We start from the raw sequence: 24,345 nt of genomic DNA, 5'->3' as shown, positions 1-24,345 counted from the left end.
TCACGCAACTGGAGTTGCGTTACGCAAGGGTACAATTGTCATTAAAAAAAAGGATCACCAGCACTATTTAAATTATCCACCCACACAAATGGTAATTACCCTATTAGTAGGGTCATCTGCTCAAATTTCCCTTTTTTAAAGGATAAATCAATTCATTTAATCTCAAAATCGAGCCTAAATGAACCATGAATTTTAATAAATATTTGAACTCCAAACCAAATAGTTATACATTTATATAAACAAATAACTTAATTATATAATAATTAGTATATGAAGTTTTTTTTTTTTTTTGGGAGTATATTGAGATTCATTCGGTGATGCTTGAGTCTTTAAGTAACGGTTAAAAAAATTGGATTGATGCAACTAATATGACAAGTCTACATAATTGGTTATCATCCCAATTATTTTTTGATAAACGAGAAATCGTCGATGCGTATCAATCATAATGCAATTATTACGATACTTTCTAAGATTCATTACAGAAAACTGGTAAAATCCGTCTGAAAATTAATAATTTTTTTCGAGAACTTACAAACTCGATAACTTGAGTAACATTTTGCTCAAACGATTTTTATTATTTTTTAATATAAAAAAAAATTTAAAATTATTTTTAAACTTTTAATACAAGAAATGTTGAATAAAAATAATAACTCATATATATATATATATATATATATATATATATATATATATATATATATATATATATATAAATTGTAATAGTTTGATGAAATGAAATTTATTTTATTCATTTGTTTCAAAAATAAAAAATTAGATTGTTTCAAAAAACCAACTAACCAAATCTATGTCAGAATCAACCAGATCGGTTATGAATATTGGATTTAGTATAACCGAATTGATTTTTTGGATAGTGTTTAGTTGAAAACTCGAAAAACAAAAACGACCCACGAACACAAATACATACATGATTGGATTTATTCTCTTCTAGTGAAGTCCTCATCATCTCCAGGGAAAATAAGTTGAAGATCTTCATTATCTCTATAAACTTGAACTAGGGCAGCAGCTTTATATGCAAACATCCCAACCATTGCTGGTACAAGCTGATAATGATTACATAAAAAAGAAAGTTAGGAATGATGAATCTTTACTTAAGACTCGATCGATCATTGCTGGGTCGTACTAACTTTCTAAAAAATTAGTGTACAAAATAAAATAGTACCTGAAAATCAAATATATTGTTACCGAAATGCTGAGAAACGCCCCAAAGTCCATATATTGCTATTGGAATTATGAGCCTGGGCGATGCGAGTACGAAACCCGATCCACTAACTGTTTTTTCAAACACATCTCTCAAATCTTCGCTCCTTATACCAATCCTGATAAGTGAAACAACTCAACTTTTATAGTCTTAAGTAATCGACATGGCATAAACGAGTATAAGCAAATGATGAATTAATTTACTTTTTTATTTTCTTTTGCGTGAAAATCTTTGGAACTGCTTCCTTAGATATCTTGTCTGTTTGTTGGTATAGAAGTTTAAGATACAAACAACTGCATCAACTAAAAAAATAGCATTAATTATGGTTTTTACTTCCATAGAAAAGCTTGATGAAAAACGAGAGAGAAATAGTTACTAACCTGAATAAAACTCCAGCAGAATAGCTTACTGCAGCCTGTGAAGGGTGCGTGTAAAGTTGAAGCAAAATAAATCCATAGACAAAATAAAAGATTCATTAAATTCATATTAATTGGTATGCTTAATTTTGAAACACCATTTCATCCCATTTTCTCATATGGGTTTGGATCCGGATGAGATCATGGTTGAAAACAGTGTATCTAAACGGGTTGTATCGCAATTCCCATAAAATATATATGGATCGAGAAATTCATTGGAGTTTTTTGGTCAGAACAGGATACAGATAAATCATAATTCAGAAAAATATCTTTATACCAAATGAAGTAAAAGATCACACTATAATCTTGATGATGATCCAAAAAATTATCTTAATACTAAGACAAACATCATACTATAATCTACATAATAATTCACAAAATAATCTGGATCATAATCATAAACATCTTATACCAAACAGAATCACTATTCATTTGAACTTGGCGATTTTCCAATAATGAGATCGTGATTGTGACCAAATATCAGTTTCCAAATAGGATCTAAACTATATGATAAAACGTATAATTGAAAATAAAAGCACAAATTGGACTTACAAACTTACAGATAGAAGAATATATAATAAGTTCTGCCATAGTATGATCATGACAATCTGGGCTTTGACAGATTTAGGGTTTCTTTTATTTTATTTTTTCTAAGAACAGGTTTGAGGTTTGACATCTGATAAAGACGTTTTTTTTCCTTCTCCTTGAGTTTTCCCTTCAAAACAGTTACTTGAGATTGATTTCATATTTTAGACCTTTTCCCTCCAACTATACATCTTTACCCAGAACAAGAACTCAATATTAATTCAATTGATGGTTCTGACATCATTAAAGATCGCAATATAAGGGAAAAGGGCTTAATTATTGAAACTCATTTTTTCATGATAAATAAAATAAATAGCCTTTAAAAATTAATACCTGTACAGACAGAGCTAGCAAACAGTATACACTGCATAGTGACCCGATACTTATGGTTAAAAGCAAGATTTCTCTCTTGATCTGCAGGAAGAAGCATAAAGGATAAGAATATTTATAATGATTATAAGCTGGATGTCGTTTCCTATTATCTTCAGTAAAATAGATAATGGATATAATTTTCAAGTCATAACTAACACAAAATATAACCATGAACAATGTGAAGAGGAGGACATGCCATACCGCTTCATATCTAAGATTGTTCAACCTCTTTCTTTTCTCACTGTCATTCTGCACGTCCTGCAACCAGACATGTTGAAATTTGAGGTTCTTTACTACACATTTGTAAAGGGTAAATTTACATAATAAATTGAATGATCGTTCGATCCTTTTTCACATTGTTTGGTTCATAATTCCATCAAAATTTATCAAATAATGGTTAAGTAAAAGGACAGATAAATAAGGAAAACTAGTAGAGTGACAAAAGGTCTATTAACTTCATAAACTTTGGAACAACTAGAAAATTACAAAAACGACCCATTCATTTTTATCCCCCTTCAAAGAGTTGGCTTATCTTCAGAATGGATGTAGTGGTTCGCCTATTAATACAAGTATAAATACCAAAGGGAATTATTGTATCTTCCTCGAATAGCTGAAGCACTTAGGCGAATAACACTTTCTTTTTATACTAAGGATGAGTAATTAACTAAACAAAAATATGAAGAAAACATATACCTTTGCAATTATCTTCTTGTTAAATGGTGCAGAACTGTCACCTGCTGCTACCCATTCAAGGGTCCTAGTTAGCATCAAGAAACCTCCTTCATTCTCGTCTGCAGCAGTCTGGAAACAGTAAGTAGATTTAAAAGATCCCGTTGATATTTTGGATGCCACTCAAACTGCAGGAAGATATGTCACTCTCGGATAGTACGTATATGGCCTAAAGAACTAAATCATTTGATGTAATTTTGTATTTCAGCTTGAATATTTTGATAATCCAACAACAATAGCAGGGCAAACATATTTTGAAAAAATAAATTATCCTGGGAAAAGCAAATCATCTAGTCTTATCCCTGGCATTTTGAAGGCAACCATTAGTTGAAGTATTAACCAACCAACACTTAGAAGATCTAATGGAAACTTCTGGCAAACGTTAAACTAGTCTCACATTCTTATAACTGCTAGGGGTATGGATCTCAATAAGGTCATCAACATGTAGGATTTAAGTAAAAAGTCAGGAAATGTGAAGTAAGCTGTTGAGATAATGTTGCAATTGTAAACTCTATAACAAATCAGAAAAGAAGTATACATACTAATTTTATTTAGGAAAATTTTCATTCACCTCTTAGAAGGCAGCTTAGTATCTTCTCTGCAGTTAACTAAAGTATTGAAACAGTTTCAACTTTCACACTCATTAAGAATTTAGAGCTTATTTGAAGAAGTTTTTTTTTAATAATCCAACATTTTGAAAAAAAATATATTGTTTGATGAACAAAATGGGTTATTTTGGTTAAATGACTAAAAAATATCTTTTGTATTTAATATAATATTATAAGAAATAAGTAATGGCATTTTAGTATTTAGTGATGATTTGATTGATGATGGGATAAGGGTTTTTTGGATTAAATCCAAACAAGCCCTTAGTATAAGTTCAGTGTGAATCCATGAAAAATTAAAGGGTTGTTCATTAGTTTATCATAGACTTTCAATCTCTTGTACAAAGTGCCATAACAATATATACAAATCTACACTAAAAATCGTCTATGTCAAAGTTTGAATGCATAAATAATAATGTATACATCAACGCAACCAAAAAAACACCTCATTTCGTAATTGAGCAAGCTCGGGATCAGCATCAGCATCAACATCAGCATCAGCATCATTGAATTTAACAACTCTCTTAAGCCAAAGTACATCAGAAACCTTAGAAATAAAGTCCCCATCCAACTCCCTCTCTTTGAAAAATGTCGAAAGAACATCATCTTCTTCTAGTTCACTTACTGTAAACGAAAAAATAAACATTGAATTCAATATATATAAGTAGTCCTGAAAGGCACATGTTTCATGCTACTTTTCATATCTACTTCACCAGACCAAGCAAAGATTTGCTAGTGTTCAAGTCACACAATTAATAACCAAAGAAAGGAGGTTCAATAACTGATGAAGAGATGAAGTTTGTGACATTTAAACCAGTATACAAAAATTATAAGCTATTTGAAGTGATGTTTTAATTTGACATAGAACTCTAGCATATGTCAGCAAATGTAGATTCAGAAAAAGGCTAGAACATAGCTGTTTCAAAAAATTAGCGATGGATAACCAAACAGTAATGAAGTTGATACCGATAAGAAGCATTTGTACACAAAACTGAAGATTAATGGTTCAGTTTTGCTTATAACAAGTTTCCGTGGCTAAACATATTAGGTTACGGATTCTTTACTTGTAAGATAGAATAACCGAGACCAGAATTTCCTGATCTAGAAGAAGGATAAACATATTTTGCCTTATCACTCTTCGTTTTCCTTAATATTATCACTAAAATTCAACAGCAATAGCATTATTGCTGTCTGTAATGCAATTACAGACTTCAATTTATCTCAATATTTGTAAGATAGAATAACCGGTTCAAGAATTTCCTGATCTAGACGAAGGATAATCATATTTTGCCTTATCATTTGTCTACGTTCATTCACTCTTCATTTCCGTTAATACTATCACTAAAATTCAACAGCTATAGCATCATTGCTGTCTATAATGCAATTACAGACTTCAATTTATCTCAATCACGAGATATTTTGCCTAATCATTTGTCTACGTTCCTTTACTCTTCGTTTTCCTTAATACTATCACTAAAATTCAACAGCTGTAGCATAGTTACTGTCTGTAATGCAATTACAGACTTCAATTTATCTCAATCACGATCATTTGCTTCAATGAAGGTCGAAAAAACCTGAGAGAAGAAAATTAACCTGACGGTGGAGGACTTCCGAGAACAGACACCACCGCCGATGAGATTCTCCGATGAGAAATATGACCTCGGCGACGACGTACAGAGTAGCTTTTCCTTGGGAAGAAGATGGAGGAGGAATTTTGAGGGAATTGGATGCAAGCATATGAAGCTTGCACTCTACCTACAATATCCATTTGTTCTCTCTCTAATATGCTGAATACAAAAATATCTTTCTAATGAAGATGATGAAGAGGGAAAGACCTTGAATTAGTGATTTTTTTTTTTAAACTTAAAATTAATAATATATATGTTTAAATAATAAAAAACTGATTATTTAACATTATATTTTAATATATTATAAATAGTTAATAAATATTTTATATTTTAATTTATAATGTTATTATAGATGTATATTTTTTATATATAATATTATAATATAAAATTATTAATTTTTAAAATAATAATTATTATATTCTTATTAAAAAATATTATTGAATAAAAAGATAAAATAAATAAGAAAAAAGTTTAATAAAAATAAAACTAAAAGATAAATTAGTAAAAAATATTTTAACTAGAAAAAGAAATTAAAACTATACTTAATTAAAAATATTATTTAAAGTTATTAAAATATTTATTTTAAAACTTAACTGTTAATAAAAATGATACATTTATACTTTAAATAGAGTTTTAAAATTGACATAAAAATATCAATTATAATCTATTTTTTATTTAATTATATATATATAAGTATTTCTTAATATTTGTCTAATTTTCTATTTTAATCATATTATTTTTTTTATTGTTTATAAATATTTTAGGGTAAAATGTATGTTTTTATTGTTAATTTTGTATATAATTTCATATTTAATATAACAATTAAAAAAATAAAATTATATACTAATTTTAATATTATTATATAATTTTTTTAATATGTTTATATTAATATTTATGTGTATACATAAATCTTATAAATAGATGATCAAATAAATAATATTTTTATATATTTTTATGATAAACATATTTAATTAAATAATAAAACATATAATCAAATAAATAATATTTTATAAGATTAAAGTAATAAGTTATATAATTATTTTATTATAATTTTTTAATTAGGTTTTTATGTGTATAGATAAATATTAGTATATTATTTTATAATTTTTTAAAATTAATTTTTATATGTATAAGTTTTTAAATTAATATTTATGTGTAAAAATAAATATTTATATAAATATTATGTAATTATATTGTATATAATAATAATAATAATAATAATAATAATAATAATAATAATAATAATGTGTAATACTTAAACTTTTTCCAAAACAAAAAGTAGATATATTTAAATTAATAATTAATCATCTCCTGTAATAAATTAATATAACATATTTAAAGAATAATTTTAATTAACTCTAAGTTTATAAATTAAAATAAGTGTTTGGTAAAGTTAAAAATCAAAAAATATTTTTATTATTTAATGTTTATTTTTTTTATGTTGTATTATGAAATAGATTTAATATATATCATTTATTAACTTTAAAATATAACATTTATAACACTTCTAATTGTTGTTTTCTAAATTTTATTTTTTTCATACTTTATAATGTTTTTATTTACATATTTGAAAAAAAAATGATAACTTTGAATTGTTTATATGATGAGTTTTATCTGCTATAATATTGTTTTATATATTTTCTTTTATCAAATGTTTAGTAAAATATGTTGTAAAAGAAGAGAACCTTAATCTCCAACGGAAAAAATCATTTTCAAACTCATTTTGGTGTAAATGTTACATCAAATAATAATTCTTCTCCAACCGAAAAACTCATTCTCAGACCCAAAATAATATTCTTTCTTACATCAATTTTTATAACTTTTTAATATCACCCATATATTTTACAAACTTATAAATTACACCACAATATTATAATATCATCCAAATATTTTAAACTTAAATATAAATTAATTATAAAAATTTATTAAAAATATTATATATATATATATATTAAAGTAATTTTATTTTTTAATATTATTATAATTTTTTTTAAATATTATTATAAATTTATGTTATATAAAAAATATTATATAAATTAATTATTTTAATAATTATATAAATATTAATATAAAATATAAAATAAAAATAAAATAAAAAATTATGCGTTTGCTACCGTTAGCAATGCAAATATTGGTGCTTTGGAGAGAGAATTTGAGATATCCCAAATTGGGTTTATCGTTTGGTGTACAATTGGAGCTGTTAATCCAATTTTGGGTATCATTTTACAGCTCCAATGGAGTTGCTCTAATGAATAACGTGTAATTGTCTCAAAGTGATGACGAAGGAGACGATGAACAAATGTGATAAAAGAGATAACAACTTTGGCAAGGGAAAAAAGAAGATCGAGATAGAAAGAATTAAGAATAAGAAACAGAAATCTGTGGCTTTCTCAAAGCGTAGAATGAGTCTCTTTAAGAAGGCAGATCAATACCACCAAACTAGTGACTCTAAGATTGCTGACAGCCTACCATTGTCTTCTCACCCGTGGGTAATCTGTGTCCTTTTTGCAACATATGTAAAAAAAATTGCATATTACAACAAATATTTTAGGTGAAAGAATATTCAGACAACCCTTTAACAGTTTTTTAAAAATTAAAATATAATATTAGTATAATTACATTACATTTAAAATTAATAGTGTTAATTTAATGAATTATCATGTTAGCTCTTCTTTTGTTAAAAAAAATATAAAAATAAAATAATTTTATAGAGGTAAACTATTATTTCATGTTTATATTGAAAACATGATGTAAATATATAAAATTGTTTTTGACCCAAGTTATATTTATATAAATTTTATTGTATTAAGTTTATGTTTTCGTGCAATTAAAAAACACGATTAAAATTCTATTTAAAATAATTATATTATTTGTTGTTTTTTAATGATAAGTATTTTTTATATTTTTTATAATTTTTAATTTATAAATAAATAGATAGTAATAATTATTATTTTTGTTAATTTTAATATTAAATTATTATAAATTTCTAAATTTAAAAAATAAATAAAATTTGAATAGATTCCGAATCTTTTAAAGGCCAATTTATAAACAAAGAATAACTTTAATTAACAAGGGTTATTTTTATTTTTTATTTTTAAAAAATATTTTATTTAAATATTAATTTACATCACATAATTGTTATAAATATATATTAATAATTTTGTTAAACCACACAAGATAATTATTTTGTAAAGTTTAGTGATTGTAATGAAGTATGAACTTTACTTTAAATGTGTAATATTACAAATTTTGATATATTTGTAAATTATTATTATCTTTCTATGTATAATTTTTTATAATTAATATGTAAGAAAAAATAATCAGATGTGCCTCCTAGATAGTTTGAATATTTTTTTTTATAAAAAAACTTGATTTATGATTAAAACATTTTTTTTAAGTGTTTTGGTTAAAATCAAATTTAAGTTTTTGTTTTGGGTGAATTAAAATTTCATATATCTTTTTTCAAATCTCATTATTATTTGTAACTCTTGTATCGTATACTTTGGTTTTGTTTTAATGATTTATTAACAAATAAACAAATAAATATTTCAAGTTGCAAATTTAATGAATTAAATTTTGATTACAAAAATTATATTATAATGTATGTAATTAAAACCCTAGTTAGATTGAAATTGTAATTAGGGAGTTAAATTATTGATATTATCTTTTATGTATTTATTTATAAATTTTATTTAATTAATAAGTTAACTAATTTAAAATTATTTAAGTTTATTTTGTATAACTATAACTAAAATAAGAAATTAAATTTAGGGATCTAGAAAAAAAAAATGTTTCAAATTTGAAAATAAGATCAAAATTTCAATTAACTCCCACCAAAGAGAGTTTGAATTTTGACAATCTCGAAATATTAATTTAAAAAAAGTGATAAAATATTAATTTAATTTATTTATTTTGCTGAGAAAAATATTAGTTTATTATCAAACAAGCCATAAGGTTCAGTTTCAAACTCAAAATTAGGTTTAACCAGGAACTCAATTGAACGAAGAAGAAGGTCCGCCAATCCGCCATGACTGTCTTGAGCTCGAAGAAGGTCCTACAGGACCAAAACACTAGCGATGCTGACTCCATTAAAGTTCTTAAGCTCAATCTCAAAGCTCTATCTGATGTCCGTTTCGTGTTCTTATTCATCTTCACATTCTGAATCTTATCTTTCTTCTGGTTTTAACTTATCACATTTCTACACATTCTTTATAGGTTTCATGCCTGTATGATTTCAAAAACCTGGAGAAAGTCGACCTCAGCTTGAACAATCTACATTCATTGGAGGTATTTCACTCGTTTCTTCATTTACGGAAAGCTTTTAGTTTAAAATATTCAAGGCTATTACTGAACTACTGGTTATTCTGTTTGATTTAAGGATCTGAGTGGATGTGTGAATTTGAAGTGGCTATCACTTGTACAAAACCATCTCAAGAACTTGAAAGGCATTGAAGGACTCACTAAGCTCACTGTCAGTGTTTAAATTAGATATTTACTCATTTGCAGAATCGAACATTGTAACAGATTAATCATTTTGTGTTTGTGTTTAGGTATTAAATGCTGGAAAGAATAAGCTTAAATCAATTGATGAATTGAAGAATGTTACCAGTTTGCGTGCCTTGATACTAAATGGTAAGACCTAATTTAAGAATTCGATTATAGTGAGACTGATTGGAACTCTTCACTGATGATTTGAACACTTTGCAGATAATGAAATTGCTTCTTTATGTAACCTGGAACAAATGAAAGAACTGAACACTCTCGGTAATAATAGCCTTTGTATCTTCATTTTTTACTAGGTACATAGACGTTGAATTGACATTGGTTTGGAAAGATCGTAGAATTGTTATTTTGAGCATCTGAAACTCGTTTTCAAATATAGCCGAACACATCCTTAATGAAATGTGTGATTAAGATATGGGGGATAGCGTGTGGGGGCTTGAGGAATATCGGTGGTGGGGTTAAAATGTGTGATTAAGAATTGAAATTCTTTAGCTAATTTAAATGGAAATCAATGTAAAGTCTTCGACTGGTAACAGAACACAGATTGTGTTTTCTATGCTTTCACGGATATGCATAATAATATCCACCCTAGTTATTGTTTGGTTCTCAATCAATAAAATAATAATGTTTGATGCTGTAAGATATATTGATATATAAAAGATATCATTTTGTTGTGTACACATTTAATGTAGGATAGATATGTTTCTCATTTTATGTTTTTTTCTTCATTTGGCAGTACTTTCTAGAAATCCTATACGGAAGATTGGTACTTCTCTTTCCAAGTTGAAGTCGATAACCAAGGTATTAAGATATCTATCTCATTCGTGAATATGGTTTTGTCTCTTGCCAAGTAATAAACTTATTATTAGCAACTTTTTTTTCGTTGTTTCAGCTATCCCTTTCTGATTGCCAGCTCGATTCAATTGATTTATCATTCAAGTTCTGCACTGAGTTGAAGGAGCTCCGACTTGCTCATAATGATATCAAGGTACAGGTTCTCAGTGAAAATAGTGCACACTAAAGTAAATGAAAATATTTCTAGGGAATGCAATCGGTTTCTTATGTGTTGAATCGACCCAAATTTAACAAACCACTATTACAAACCAATGGGTCCAAATAAGACCTGACCCATAGGTCCTCAACCCAACCTGATATTTGAATAGATCACAACATAATTAATGATGAGTCTTAATAGCTAGTCAGGTTCATACTTTAATAGATAGCCTTAAGTTTGTTCTCAACCCATCAGTGTAGCTTAAGTGGAAAAAGTTTTGCTTATGAGATCAAAGGTCTCAGATTCAATTCTCAATAAGAACACCCTGATTTAATTGGGAGAATAAACTTTGGTCGCAAAAATAAAAAGAGTTTGTTCTCAACATGAGATAGCTGAAGTGTAAGAGTTATAAACTAGGAGCACGAGATCTCATGTTCGATTCCCACTGAATGCGCCGTGATTTGGTCTAATTTTTTTTATGTATTATACGTTTCGCTGTAATGCATATCTATCTTTTTCCTTATTGCTCTTGTTAATATTCTCTTACTATTTATTCAGACTCTTCCAGCTGATATGGCTTATTGCAAGAGGCTGCAGCATTTGGATTTGGGAAATAATGCTATTGCAAACTGGTCAGATTTGAAGGTTTGCATTCATTTATTTCAAAATTTCTCTCAAATTTAACATTTCAGTATACTGATCACTTATAAGAGTGTGACAACTGATTGATAGGTACTTTCATCATTGCCCAGCCTCAAAATTCTGAATATACAAGGAAATCCCATTACTGAACATGACAAGTTGGTTAAAAAGGTATTAGTTATTCTCTCTAAAACTACTCAATTTTCTGTTCCGTTACGTTAAAAAGTTTACATCTGTTATGTTTGCCAACATGAACGGATTCGGAAATTGGAGTTAGGGCGGGTTTGAAAAAAATTTATGGTGGGTTTAAAAGTAAAAGGGAAAAACTAAGTAAAAAATTGGAAAATTAGGGGTGATTTGACCCCTATTTTATCAAAAAAATAAAATTATTATCCTTTTTTTTGGTGGGCTTGAGACCGCTTTCAGAAAAAATCACTTTCAATCTTAATTTTGTCGATTTCCAATGAGATCGTGATTCTGACACAGATTGTGACAAAATACTAGTTTCCAAATAAGTTTAATTGACTATGCTTGTTTTATAATTGTGTTATCAAATTATTTATACAGGTCAAAAAGCAGTTACCAAATTTGGTGGTATTTAATACCAAACAAGTAGATAAGAACACAGCTCGAAGATTCGACGATTCTTCAGCTACCATCTTTGAAACCGATAATATGGAGGAAAAAAGTGATCAAAAGCTGATGAAAAACGATGTGGAGGAAAATGAAGATGACAAGAAAACCCGTAAGAAAAAAAAGGCAAAACGGAGTGAAGAAGAAGAAGACGATGTAGAACATAAAAGAGAGTCGAAGAAGAAGTTGAAATCGAGTGAAGCTGATATCATTGATGATGCAGAAACTCGAATAAATGACATTTTTGAAATGGCTAAGAATCCTTTGGAAATAGAAAGAGTTCAAAAAAGAAATCCAGTTCAAAAAGTCCATGCAATTGGTAAACCAGATGATACTATCATTATAAAGAGAAAGAAGAAAAAGAAGCCAGTAAACGCTGCGAACCTTCTCGGGTTTCTACAGACTGAGGATGTTGGGTGGGGTGGAACTTCAGCCTGGGATGATTAGATTTTTATTTGTAAAGCTTCAACCGAGGAAGATGACATAAGAATCGAATTTGAGACATCTTATTTTGTGTTGTAGTAATTTAAATGTGTTAACGACTCTTTTCTATTTGAATATTTGTAGGAGTTAATTTCTAGAAATCTGATTTTTTTTTGACAAAGTGTTTGGGGTTATTTTTATGTTATAATCACATTGTGTACTAAATTTTATTATTTTTAAGGTAAGATGCTATCCTGACCTCCCGTTATGACATTTATTTCAACTTAAAATGTTTTAAGTGTAACATTTCTTTCAACTTAAGACGTTTTAAGTGAATTGAATTCGTGACGTCTCTTAGAAATCACTTTTGTCACTTGAACTACTTTATTAATGAAAATATTTTTTTTCAAATAAAGTTGAATATATGCTTTATAATGACTAAATATTTGATTATAGATTCTTAGTTATTAAAGTTTACTTCAATTTATAAGGTCTTAAATCAAAATATCTAAGATCATTATTTTAAAAGAAAATTTAACTTGTTAAAATAGAAATTTAAGTAATTTTTTATACTTGTTTTATTTTAAAAGTGAAAATATTCATCAATAATAAAAAAAATATGAAAATTGTAAACTAAAAAATTTTCAGGTGAGAAGAAAAAACAAAAACAAATATGCATGATAGACAATGATAGTGAATTCGAAATGAAGACAAAATTTCACTTCTCATTAGTAAGTGTTTCTAACTTTGAAGGAGAATATGCTCAATTTAATATAAGGTTATTATGCTAAACCTCATTTAAGTAATAAATCCTTGTAAATCCAAATTTTGTTATGAATAAAAATATGAATTATTAAGTTTATGTAACAAGAAAAGAAAATCAATTAAATTAAGGTTAAAACTTAAATAATTGATAGCTAATAAAAGAGAAGAAAATAATAACTCCCTCAATTCACCACCACATCAAGGTTAAAACTTACAAAAGCATAATAATTGAAACAAAATACTCCAAAATCTAACTAAAATTTAATAAAATGTTAATAATATTACATAACATGTAATACAAGCCGTCTTAGCTCAGCTGGTAGAGCGCATGGCTTTTAACCATGTGGTCGTGGGTTCGATTCCCACAGACGGCGTATTTTTTGTAAAAATTTCTGAATAATTTTATCTTGCTAAATCTCAATATTTTACTCTTAAGTGACTAAGATATGCACATTTGATCTTTATTAATAGAGAAAACAAACATTATTTTGAACATCAAAATAGAAACTATTAGTTAACTTGTCATGCAAAGTAACAATTTGTCATTGAGCAGTCTTAGTACAGACATCCATTTTTTATATACTTTTATGTTTTAAAAATATAATATTATAACATTCAAAAAAATTTATTAGAGAACCTTGTCCATGGTCTTGTTAAAAAAAAGTAGTGTAGCTATTTTTGAATCATAGAAACCTAAACAATTTTAAAAATATAATATTATAACATTCAAAAAAATTTATTAGAGAACCTTGTCCATGGTCTTGTTCAAAAAAAGTAGTGTAGCTATTTTTGAATCATAGAAACCTAAACAATCTTTCATTGTCTTTGTTATTCTTATTTTCGACTAATTGTCAAAAGCCTAGTATAAATTTAACAACCATAGAGCCAACATTAATATTGTTAGCCTCATTATTCCAAATTAAAATTTAATTTTTCTTTCAAACCTTTCTCTTATTAGTTTCAACTTTCAACATTTGAAACAAAAAATTCAAACATTTTCCACACAATTTAAAAATAGTTGAAATAAAATAAAATAATATTGTTTGTGAAAGATAAATCTAAAATAAAGGCAAAACTACTAGAACCAAAATTCTCTCATCTCCACAACTAGAGAGAAAAGTTTCTTTTCAACAATCCATCCACAAAGCAAATTTCTTCAACATATTTTTTCACACAAATTATACATGAAACCATAACACATCAAATATCATCATCTTCTTCTTCTATGATACACCCACTATTCATTCAAAATAACTATTCACTATCTCAACTCATTAAGCAAAATTCAATGACACTATATTATCTCGTAAGAAAACAATATATATAAATAACCCCCAAAAAAATTTAAAAGAAAAAATCCATCTCTACCCGGCAAACAATCTAATCGAGATACCATGTTCTTGTTCGCGTACTCTATTCTCTTCCCTGCAATTTGCAGTTTTGCCCAAACAAAGCTTCTGAAGGATCTCCAAGTTTTTACATATCAGCTACTACGGTTATTCAAACAAACACAAGAAACCGTAGCAAATGATACTATATCTATATATAAATCAAATCATCTAAATCCAAGCTAGAGATCCCCGTTCATTTGCCACTGGAGGTCGCCCTCGAGTTGGGGTTGGTGGCCTATTTGCATTCAGCTCCTGGTAGTTTCAACAAACAAGAAACCATTTTATTATTATAGCATAACAGGAAGGAAACTTAAAACATAAACCAAACAAACTTAGACAGTAAGAAGGAAACGTCTAGCTAGATCAATCATGTGAAAATCAACTTTTTTTTCCTTTCATGAATCCAAATATCTACATTTGTTATCATTTTAGTTAAACATAACCCCACCAGAGTAGCTGGCAAGGGTCTTATTTAAGAGAACAAAGGTCTCACTTTCGAATATCACTAAGAACGCATGCTAGCCGCCCCGGGAATAAACCCGTGTCTAAAATAAAATAGATAAAAAGTACCAATTTCAATTTTAAGGCGAATTTCCAATGGAATGAAATTAATGTTTACTGATAGGCTCGATAAACACTACAAATGTTTTTTGTTTATTAGCAAAAATGTGGATGCGGTTAACAGCAATTCCATAAGAGATTTTTTTTTTCTAGTTTTTAGCTTTCCTAGCTAACGTTAGTCTCAAGGATAAATCCTATTAAAGGAAAATTACCTGCATCCATGTATCTTCGTTATGTCGTTCAGGTGAGGCTTCAGGTGATGTAATTGCGGGTGGTATTGGATGAATCAGTTTAGGGACAACTACAAGGTCCCTACCCAAAACTAAGATTGCACCTGCATTATTTGCAGTACCTAATACAAAAGAAATCGAGTTAATTGTCAATTTTCACCAAAAAGGCTACACATAAAAATATAAGCAGGGACGAAGTTTTACCACAATAATTGGTGGCAGAAAAGAGAGTAATCAAGTGTCCTTGGGCAAACCGTTCAAAACCATCCATCACGCACTCATGGGCACGCACTATCAACTGAAGGTCGTTGTTGTGACAGAATTCCATCACACGGTCAGGCTGCCAAGAGAAAAACACTTCAGCAAAGAACTAAAAATAGTCGCAGAAAATGATTTTGGAAACCTATTTGAAAACTACATGATTTTTGTTATATTTGATTTGAAGAATTATAGAAAGGTTTAGGGTGAAGAGTGGTTGATTTTGATTATATTACGAAGGGAGAAAGTTCTAGATCCTGATGATAAAATTGTTATTTACCTAATATAGCAACACAAAACACCTCAAATATCTAGGCGGCAAAATATGAGAAATCTTTTAGATAAAACTTCAAATAGCCCATTGAACTTGCTAGAAAAATTCAAATCACCCATGTGAACTTTCACTTGGCTCAATCCGTCCATGGAATTCAAATAATAAACTCAAATAGGTCATCTTATGAAATTAACCTATCATCATGGGAGGAAATTGACATGTTAATACTGTGTCAATGGGATAGAGTTCTTTTCAGAACGTTGGCTTCAAATTCATAAAATGGCTACTTTAAGCTGAAAGAAAGTTTGACAAGTGTTTTGGACCTTTTAGTGCAAGTTCAGTGATTTATTAAATTCAATGGAGATATGGTATCACCTAAACTCATTTAAAAACGTATCCTCAGCTTTAAAAAAAAATATAATTAGGAGGATCAGGAGTTAAGAAAGAGGGTCTAATGCCGTGTCTGGGTTTGGGTCCCAGTTGGCCTAATTAAATTAGTTTAGATGATACCAAACAAAGCTCATATGTGGGATATATGATAGTGAGGTACTCGAGGCTAATTTGGTTATGCCAAAACAGTTGGAGATGTTTGGGAACCATAGATTGGTTGGGCGAAAACAACCAAAACTTAAAAAAGATTGGAAGATGATCCCACTTTCCCTTTGGTGGATCATTTTGGTTGAAACAGAAGATCATTTTAAGGAAAAACCCTAAAAAAGGATAGAACAAAAGGATTGATCTTCACCCCTCTTTCATAATTTTTAAAGGGAGGAGGTGTCTCATGCTTGGAAGTTTTCAATATAGCAGATGAGATGATCAATAGTTAGAGCTTTATTTTGGGCTCTAGCAGATACATTTTCCTTTTTTTGATGATTTCGGGGCATGCAAGTAGCCCATTTGTACTCTCAACTTTTGAGGCATGAAAGTAGCCTGCTTGTATGAGCTTTATATAATAAATAATACATTTATCTTACAAAAATGGATGGAAGAAGAAGACTTAAAATTAATAATAAGTCATACCCCAAATGTAACTAAACCAGGACCTCTGGCATTTGGTCGTAATCCTTCCACGCTATCATTTTCAGTGGGATCAGACCTACAGAAAAATAGTAAAAATTGAAATAATTTATGCTGAGCAACAGAAGCAGAATCGAAAGAATATGAAATAGTGTGGAGTGGTGCTACTAACCACAATAAATCCATTAGGACAATAGAGCCAGCTTCCATGGTAATCGGCCGCTGAATATTTTCAATTTGTTCCAAATGATTTATAGATCTTCCAATGCCTCCATGCATACACACGATTTTCTTCTCAATAAGGGCCGCAAGAGGAAGCCAATTGAATAATCTATTTATTCGATGCCAAGTCCAGATTCCGTCTCTCTCACCCTGTTCAGGAAAGTTGGGAAACCATTGATTATGATGGTAAGTAAAATGAGGCATAAATTAAATGAGTTGTAATTACACAAGTAAATTCTTACCATTCGCTCAATACACTCAATTCGAAAGCCGAAAAGGGCGTTGATATCTGCAGCTTCATGATTCCCACGAATTAAATGAATACTATGAGGATACTCCACCTAAACCATGAAATTATTACGCACTTAAGATCTTTAAGCTATTAGCTATTCTATGCATAGGCTGGAAAACAAGCTTTGTTTTATACCTTCAGAGCTAGTAGAAGAGTCATAGTTTCCAAGCTATGCTGGCCTCGATCAACATAATCTCCTAAGAAGAGATAATCGATATATCTGATAGTCATTACATAAAATTAGCACCACAATAAAGTGTGAAGTGGTGATAGTATGAAACGACATATCATATATTATTTTTTTATTTAATTCAGGGGAATGGATGATTCAAAGAAATAAACAATGAGTATTAACTAATATTCTATATTGTATAGTATTGACTTTTTGTCATGTTTTTCATAATTATTACTGTGATATCATGTATATCAATTATTAGATGTATAAGATAAAGAAGGGAACTGTTTAGCAAAAAGAATACTTACGCAATGTCTCCAGCAGTTGAAGGAGAACCATATTCATCAAAAAGGCGCATGAGATCCCCAAATTGTCCATGCAAGTCACCAAATATCTTAATTGGAGCTCTAAGTTGTAAAACAGTCGGCTCAAGAGTAAATAACCGCTCAGCACTGTCACAAAGATCTGCTATCTCATTGCATTCCAAGAAAAACTGTCTTTGCACAGGAGGCTTCCAACCACGAGGTTTTAGAAGATGTGTTATTACCTAATATTAAAGAGTAGAAGAATTAAAATGATGAAACTAGCATATTTCCAAGAGATAGGTTTAATAATCACATCAAATAAAAAACACTAGTAATCTAGAAAGGAAAATTTTAATGCATGTGATGTAAACTTGTGGTGAATTGTCAGGCATCAATATTAATACAAACACATTAAAACTGGTATCAATGTCGAATAAAATAACAAGGAAGAAAATAAATAGTGCAAAGCTTATGTAAGTTTAGTAGAACAAAGTGTGCAATAGGACATCAAAATGCCAAATATGCATAAATATTCACATTCTGTGGCTAATAACAAATGGAACAGTCATAACCTTTTTGGCTACACTGTTGATAGACATTTGACGATCTAACAATTTCCTTGCAGCTGTGGCATTCTCAGGTGTTCCATAGCTCACTCGACGCCCCTCATTTTCAAATTGATCTATTGAAAGCTGTCTGACCATGCCGCCTAAAGCTCCACTTGTTTCTGCAGCTATAACCACCTGCCATAAGCAGAATGGGATTTTGCCACTAAATAAAAAAATTATACTTGGGAAAAGCACTAGGAGCTTGTTTGATCTTGGGTTATTTGATTATTTAAAAAAACTTTTATCACATCACCTATTCTTTCAACATTCAATTCATCAACCAAAATACCCTTACTTTATTCTTTATAAATTTTAATTTAAAATACAGAAAGACATTTTAGTAATTTAACTCAATTAATCTCCTTTTTCATCAAACAAGATTTTGAATTCATAACCCAATTTTTCCAAATAACCCAAGATCAAACAAGCTCTAGGACAATCAACTATCAAGAAGAAAGGAATATGCAACGGATGGGACTTTTTTGAGCTTATTGGAATCTAATTTTCTGTAATTGTGTTCCATTTTTTCTTTTCTAGTGTTTTTGTTTTTGTTTTCTTTTGAATGTTTCTCGCATTCACAACATTTTTGTCATTAATGAAAAGTTTACCCTTTATTCCAAAAAAAACTTTTAACACTGACCGCTCTATGATGCAATCTCACTCCAGCAGGGGGTGAACTATTCGAAATAGCAGAGTCTGGTTTAACCATGGTAGATATATCTTTCCCACTCGGGGTGGCCTCTGCTCCACGATCTCTGTCATGATTTTCAGCACCGCCATTGACTTGACGAGCTTTGGCAGCAGCTAATGTTGCACTAATGGCTTCTGCTTCCGCTGCTGAGGCCTCAACCAAATATTCAACACCTTTGCTTGACTTCCTATAAAGCATATATTAGCAGCATTTTTTCCAGATGGACTAAACAGCCTTTTTATGTGTCAAAAGTAAAAGATGAACTTACCTAGTGTGCAAGGTTGCATTTTCTGTGTTAATATCACTATACATATCGCCATTTACGGAAGAAGCTACAGCATTGCCAAGCACTACGGCTCCATCTTGAACTCCTTCAGAATCTGTTTCTCTTGTCCTTTCATCAGAAAATCTCTCAGGCATCCTACATCCTGTTATACTAGATGCTGCAGCAGCTGCAGCAGCAGCATGCGAAGCTGCTGTAGTTGTCTCAGCAGCAGATAGATCTTCGGCGACTAGTAGATCATCCAGTAATATCCCTATAAAACATGACCAGAAGATTGTGAACATAAACAATTGGCAGCTGATGAATAGTGTACTTCTCTAACCAACATATAAATCTTTAGCTAGTAAAGATGACAAAGGTGGCAAAATTATTTACAACCACTTTTTCAATTAGCTATTACCAGGATACTATTAATTATAAACAAGAAGTTCAATGAGTTTATTAATGAACCAGTATTTCCCATTTTCAACTTATATATTGAATTCCTGTAAATTATTATTTTGAAGATGTCGAGCAGTTATATGTTGACTTTTACTGTTCGGTTGTAATATATAAAACTTTAAGAAGTTTGAGGCAAACTGAGTTTGGAAATGATAGCATAGGGTAAGGTTAAACATTATGACACAAAAGACCTGTAGCGTAATGACGAGCATGATCTCCTATCATTTTTCTTTTATCCAACCAAAGATGTTGGAAATGAACAATAAGAATTTTGCCACAAGTGTATAATAATTAATAACCTACCACCACGTAAACCACCATAGATAAAGATTAAGTCGCCAACAGCAGCAGAAGCATGCCTGCAGCGCCTAGTTAGTTCAACATCAGCATCACCCCCAGCAGCATCAGCACTGTAACGGCCTGTCCTGGGACTTGTAACCACAGACTTAGTATCACACCAAACTCCAGCAGCTGTATCCAGAACTGCAAATGACAATATGATTGATCACTAAAAGTCAAAATCAACAAAAACTTTACAAGAGAAATGTAGCAAAAAACAATAGGTAAAAATTATGGTATAATAAGAAATGTGAAGAAAACTATTTAAAGGCACAACCATAAACTCAGTTCATGTTCCAGCATGCAGTCATAGCTGAGAATGTCTACTAAGAAGACACAAGTACATTCAGTAGCAGGGAGATTGATAGAGGAGATCTAATGATTCACATGTAACTTGTTCAGAAAGGTCAAACTCAAACCACAAACCTAACAGTTGTAAGCAATTTTAGAGATTATGTAGTTCTCAAAACCAACTATTGTTCGCTTGGCTACTTCTAGATTTGTTTGTGTGTACAGCTTTTCAACCTGATGAGAATATAACATGATTTTTATATAAAAAAAAATAATCCTCATATGTAGCTTCAAGATTTTTTTGTTTGTTTTTTTTTCCACAAAAAATCTTGAAGCTACATATGAGGATTATTTTTTTTTATATATATAACAGACGTGTTATAATATCCTTGTCTAAATAATCAAATACACTTTAAAACTCGGGAACACACATCTCTTTTAGATCTTATGTAAAAGTTAAAACAAGAATCTATGACATAACTAAGCTAAGCAACCAACTAAAGAAATCACCTGCAATACTTGACGAATCCTCAACCATGCGTCCACCACCTAGGGAACCACCAGATACATGGAGGCGTGCGTTAACGAAAACCTAGAGAAGGTTACATGTTGTTAACCCATATAATGGAGATGAAGAATACACGTAACAACAAAACATAAGAAAACTCACAGCTGCATGTTGATATCTAGGTGAAGGTGACACACCAGGAGCTATAGCCCATTCCCAACGACCATCTCTATGTTTTGCAAGTCCATATGCACTAGCTAATGGCTATAAATAAATAAGCAAAAATACAAGTGAAATAAGATTGAAGTATCTACTAATTTTATCGAAGTACAATTTAAGAAGGCAAGATCCATCGAGTAAATACAAAGGCTTTTATTTTCAGTTCTTTCTTACAAGATGTTGAACCAGCCAAATGAAGTATCTAGTATTGACACAGTAACAGAAATCAAATAAGTAGAATCATCTGTGACAGTGATCAGTAAAACTATATTCAAAATATTAAGCACCTTCACAATATAAAGAACCTACTTATCAAACTAAGCCAAATCATTCTTAAGTTGCAGATCCAACAATCAGAGCAAAAAAATAGCACCTAGGAGTTTCAAGTGACAATCCCCAAAGCTGTTTCTAACAATCCACCATAATCACCTCAACCATCAAAATCTAAGAAAATACCTATAAACTAAGGAATAGTTATCCAAAAATGCTACTCATAAAACTAGCTTGAGACCTTGTAGGTGAAATTCCCCTTAATTGGATTATTTTGGTTTCAACTGCTCAGCCAAGGGCTTCGTTTAGAACCACTCTGTAACCGGATGTGGATCTGGCTAAGAAACCGCCAATAAATTTCTGAATACAAATTCAGATATATTTGGTATGAAAGGTGTGGCTTGGTGGGACACAAACATCACACAGCCTTCAATCACCTCCCGCAAACGATTCAAATGTCTCGAACCATGAAATTTGTACACTTTGTAGGTATGTAAAGACAAACATTTTGAGCCCACACCAAGCCCAATTGGACACCGCCTCCGACCGGGAAGAGAAATTCTATCATCAACGCACTTTTAGGCGTACATAGATCTAGATCTAAATCACCCACCCAGAGGTAAGAGATTTTTAATTAAGAGCATGACGTCCCAGTTTCGATACCCACTAAGAACACCTTAATTGAAGTGGTGGGGGCATGGTGGTTGGGGGCATGGCGGTGGGATGTTGTGCTAGCCTCCTCTAGGAATATAACACCTTGGTCTAAGAAACATAAAAATTTCTAAATCTGAATGTTCAGATACACTTTGTTGATCCACACCCACATGAAAAAGAAAAATATGATGAAATGGTGTTTCCAAATAAAGCCAACGTTGTCTAGCAATAAAAGTACTAGTAGACAATAACAAGTTAGAGACAATATACAATGCCATTCAACAAAAAGAGGTACATCCAAAGTGATTATTTTCTTTGTGTCTTTGGTATCCAAAGGCTCAGACATACACGAAAAGATTATGTATTCAACATGCTATCTCAAAAATAATCCATGCTCAAATGAATAGTGTAATGTTTCAGTGCTAGCTAGTGTGAGGACAATGAAAACTATAAATCTTGCTGTTTTTAAGGTTGGGATAAATAATAAATTATTTCATTAATGACAACTACTTAGTCAGACGGAAAGAGATAGCATAACAAGAAAAGTAAGACATGTATCTGAGATAAAATAAAGAATTTATCAGTCCCTAGATAAGCATTTTAAGCGGAAAATCTTAGCACCAGTAATAGCACTTGAAACATGTTGATATTGAACAATAGGAGAGCTACAATCCTTCAAGAAAGTCACCCAGTAACCTACCACACTATTAGCATCTCTCCCTCCGCAAAGAAGAAGAAGACCATCTGATCGAGCACTTGCTGTTGCATACCTACTCAATAGAAGGGAAATGAACTAGTTAAAAAATTATAATCTGAAGACTTCAATGGCAGTTAAACCATGTAGATTGAGTGATAAAGAAACTAAAATGATTTGATAACAAGAGTTCAATGCACATGCAACTGAAATATCAATTATCCCTCCTCTATATTCCTTGTGTTGATGAATCCAATCAACTACTCAGGTCATCTAACTGACATATTGATACAGGTAAATCAATCAAATGATAATGGTTTCAACCCTTCATAAAAAAGAAGATCAAACGATGAAAGAAGATTCACCAAGTTAAAAGAGTTGGAATGCTAAAGTGATCCACACATACGAGAACAGGTCCCCCACTATGGCACTATATTAGTATCAACTGCTAATAGAGAAAAAAACTCATTCACATAAGTTAGAAAATCTTCACATGAGAAAGAAAATAGTTTTCCACCTATGGCTAACTTCCATAATAAAAGTTCTTTGAAACGACAGCAAGAAGTCATTGACACTACTTCTCCCTCAGCATATATTGTTTATTTCTTTTTATTGTGTACTTGGTCCATCACAGAAAAAATAAATATATACATATATATAAGGGAAACAACGGTTCAAAGTAATTTTCATAACGTAAATTTAACCCAATGATCCTCATAATGAACTTACTTGACAAATTATCCACATTTTACTATTTTATTGTGGAAGATATTTGTTTACTTATATATACCCATAGAAAAAACTTCAATATGTTTTTTTTATCAGCTTTTTCATTTACAGGTTATGTTCATTCCGCAAGGAACAAAAGAACAAACATATGTGACTCGCATCCCAGAATCAAGATATTTAGGCGTAACCTTCAAACAAGAATAAATAATGAAATGAAGCAAAAAAGATCCAGAACAAAAAGAATCAGTAGATATTTACATGCAGGGAGGTGGACCTTCTCCTTCTGGTTCCAACTTCCGCCATTCATATGGCTTGGCAGCTGTGTCAAGAGCCCATACATCAGCTAACGGACGCTTTCCTGGAATATGCATTGACTAAT

General features: G+C 30.2%; 3 protein-coding genes and 1 non-coding gene across 4 annotated transcripts; 2 read left to right on the top strand and 2 right to left on the bottom strand.

The window, feature by feature from the left end:
* Positions 1 to 806: 806 nt before the first annotated feature.
* On the bottom strand, positions 807 to 5,727 carry LOC124936975. The gene is made up of 9 exons (XM_047477501.1): positions 5,520 to 5,727; positions 4,372 to 4,550; positions 3,286 to 3,393; positions 2,794 to 2,850; positions 2,554 to 2,634; positions 1,600 to 1,634; positions 1,423 to 1,512; positions 1,181 to 1,337; positions 807 to 1,061 (listed from the first exon to the last, which is right to left on the bottom strand). Exons 1-9 carry the CDS (start codon positions 5,692 to 5,694, stop codon positions 936 to 938), a joined length of 1,008 nt encoding a protein of 335 aa, XP_047333457.1. The 5' UTR covers positions 5,695 to 5,727; the 3' UTR covers positions 807 to 935.
* Positions 5,728 to 9,519: 3,792 nt separating this feature from the next.
* LOC124936102 (protein phosphatase 1 regulatory subunit SDS22) lies at positions 9,520 to 12,925 on the top strand. Its single transcript, XM_047476561.1, has 10 exons — positions 9,520 to 9,680; positions 9,770 to 9,841; positions 9,933 to 10,025; positions 10,105 to 10,186; positions 10,262 to 10,318; positions 10,794 to 10,858; positions 10,950 to 11,045; positions 11,610 to 11,696; positions 11,784 to 11,864; positions 12,261 to 12,925. Exons 1-10 carry the CDS (start codon positions 9,582 to 9,584, stop codon positions 12,771 to 12,773), a joined length of 1,245 nt encoding a protein of 414 aa, XP_047332517.1. The 5' UTR covers positions 9,520 to 9,581; the 3' UTR covers positions 12,774 to 12,925.
* Positions 12,926 to 13,815: 890 nt separating this feature from the next.
* TRNAK-UUU lies at positions 13,816 to 13,888 on the top strand. Its single transcript has one exon. It is a non-coding gene; the product is annotated as a tRNA-Lys (tRNA).
* A 705-nt stretch (positions 13,889 to 14,593) lies between these two features.
* On the bottom strand, positions 14,594 to 24,339 carry LOC124934262 (serine/threonine-protein phosphatase BSL3). The gene is made up of 16 exons (XM_047474763.1): positions 24,225 to 24,339; positions 23,244 to 23,313; positions 21,563 to 21,664; positions 21,403 to 21,484; positions 20,566 to 20,745; positions 19,807 to 20,074; positions 19,488 to 19,725; positions 18,812 to 18,982; positions 18,243 to 18,481; positions 17,895 to 17,979; positions 17,710 to 17,808; positions 17,418 to 17,617; positions 17,249 to 17,324; positions 15,901 to 16,036; positions 15,679 to 15,818; positions 14,594 to 15,157 (listed from the first exon to the last, which is right to left on the bottom strand). Exons 1-16 carry the CDS (start codon positions 24,335 to 24,337, stop codon positions 15,074 to 15,076), a joined length of 2,283 nt encoding a protein of 760 aa, XP_047330719.1. The 5' UTR covers positions 24,338 to 24,339; the 3' UTR covers positions 14,594 to 15,073.
* Positions 24,340 to 24,345: the final 6 nt, after the last annotated feature.

Source organism: Impatiens glandulifera, chromosome 4 (genome assembly GCF_907164915.1).
Source record: "Impatiens glandulifera chromosome 4, dImpGla2.1, whole genome shotgun sequence".
Taxonomy (NCBI): Eukaryota; Viridiplantae; Streptophyta; class Magnoliopsida; order Ericales; family Balsaminaceae; genus Impatiens; species Impatiens glandulifera.
This window is presented reverse-complemented; position numbering and strand designations above follow the sequence as displayed.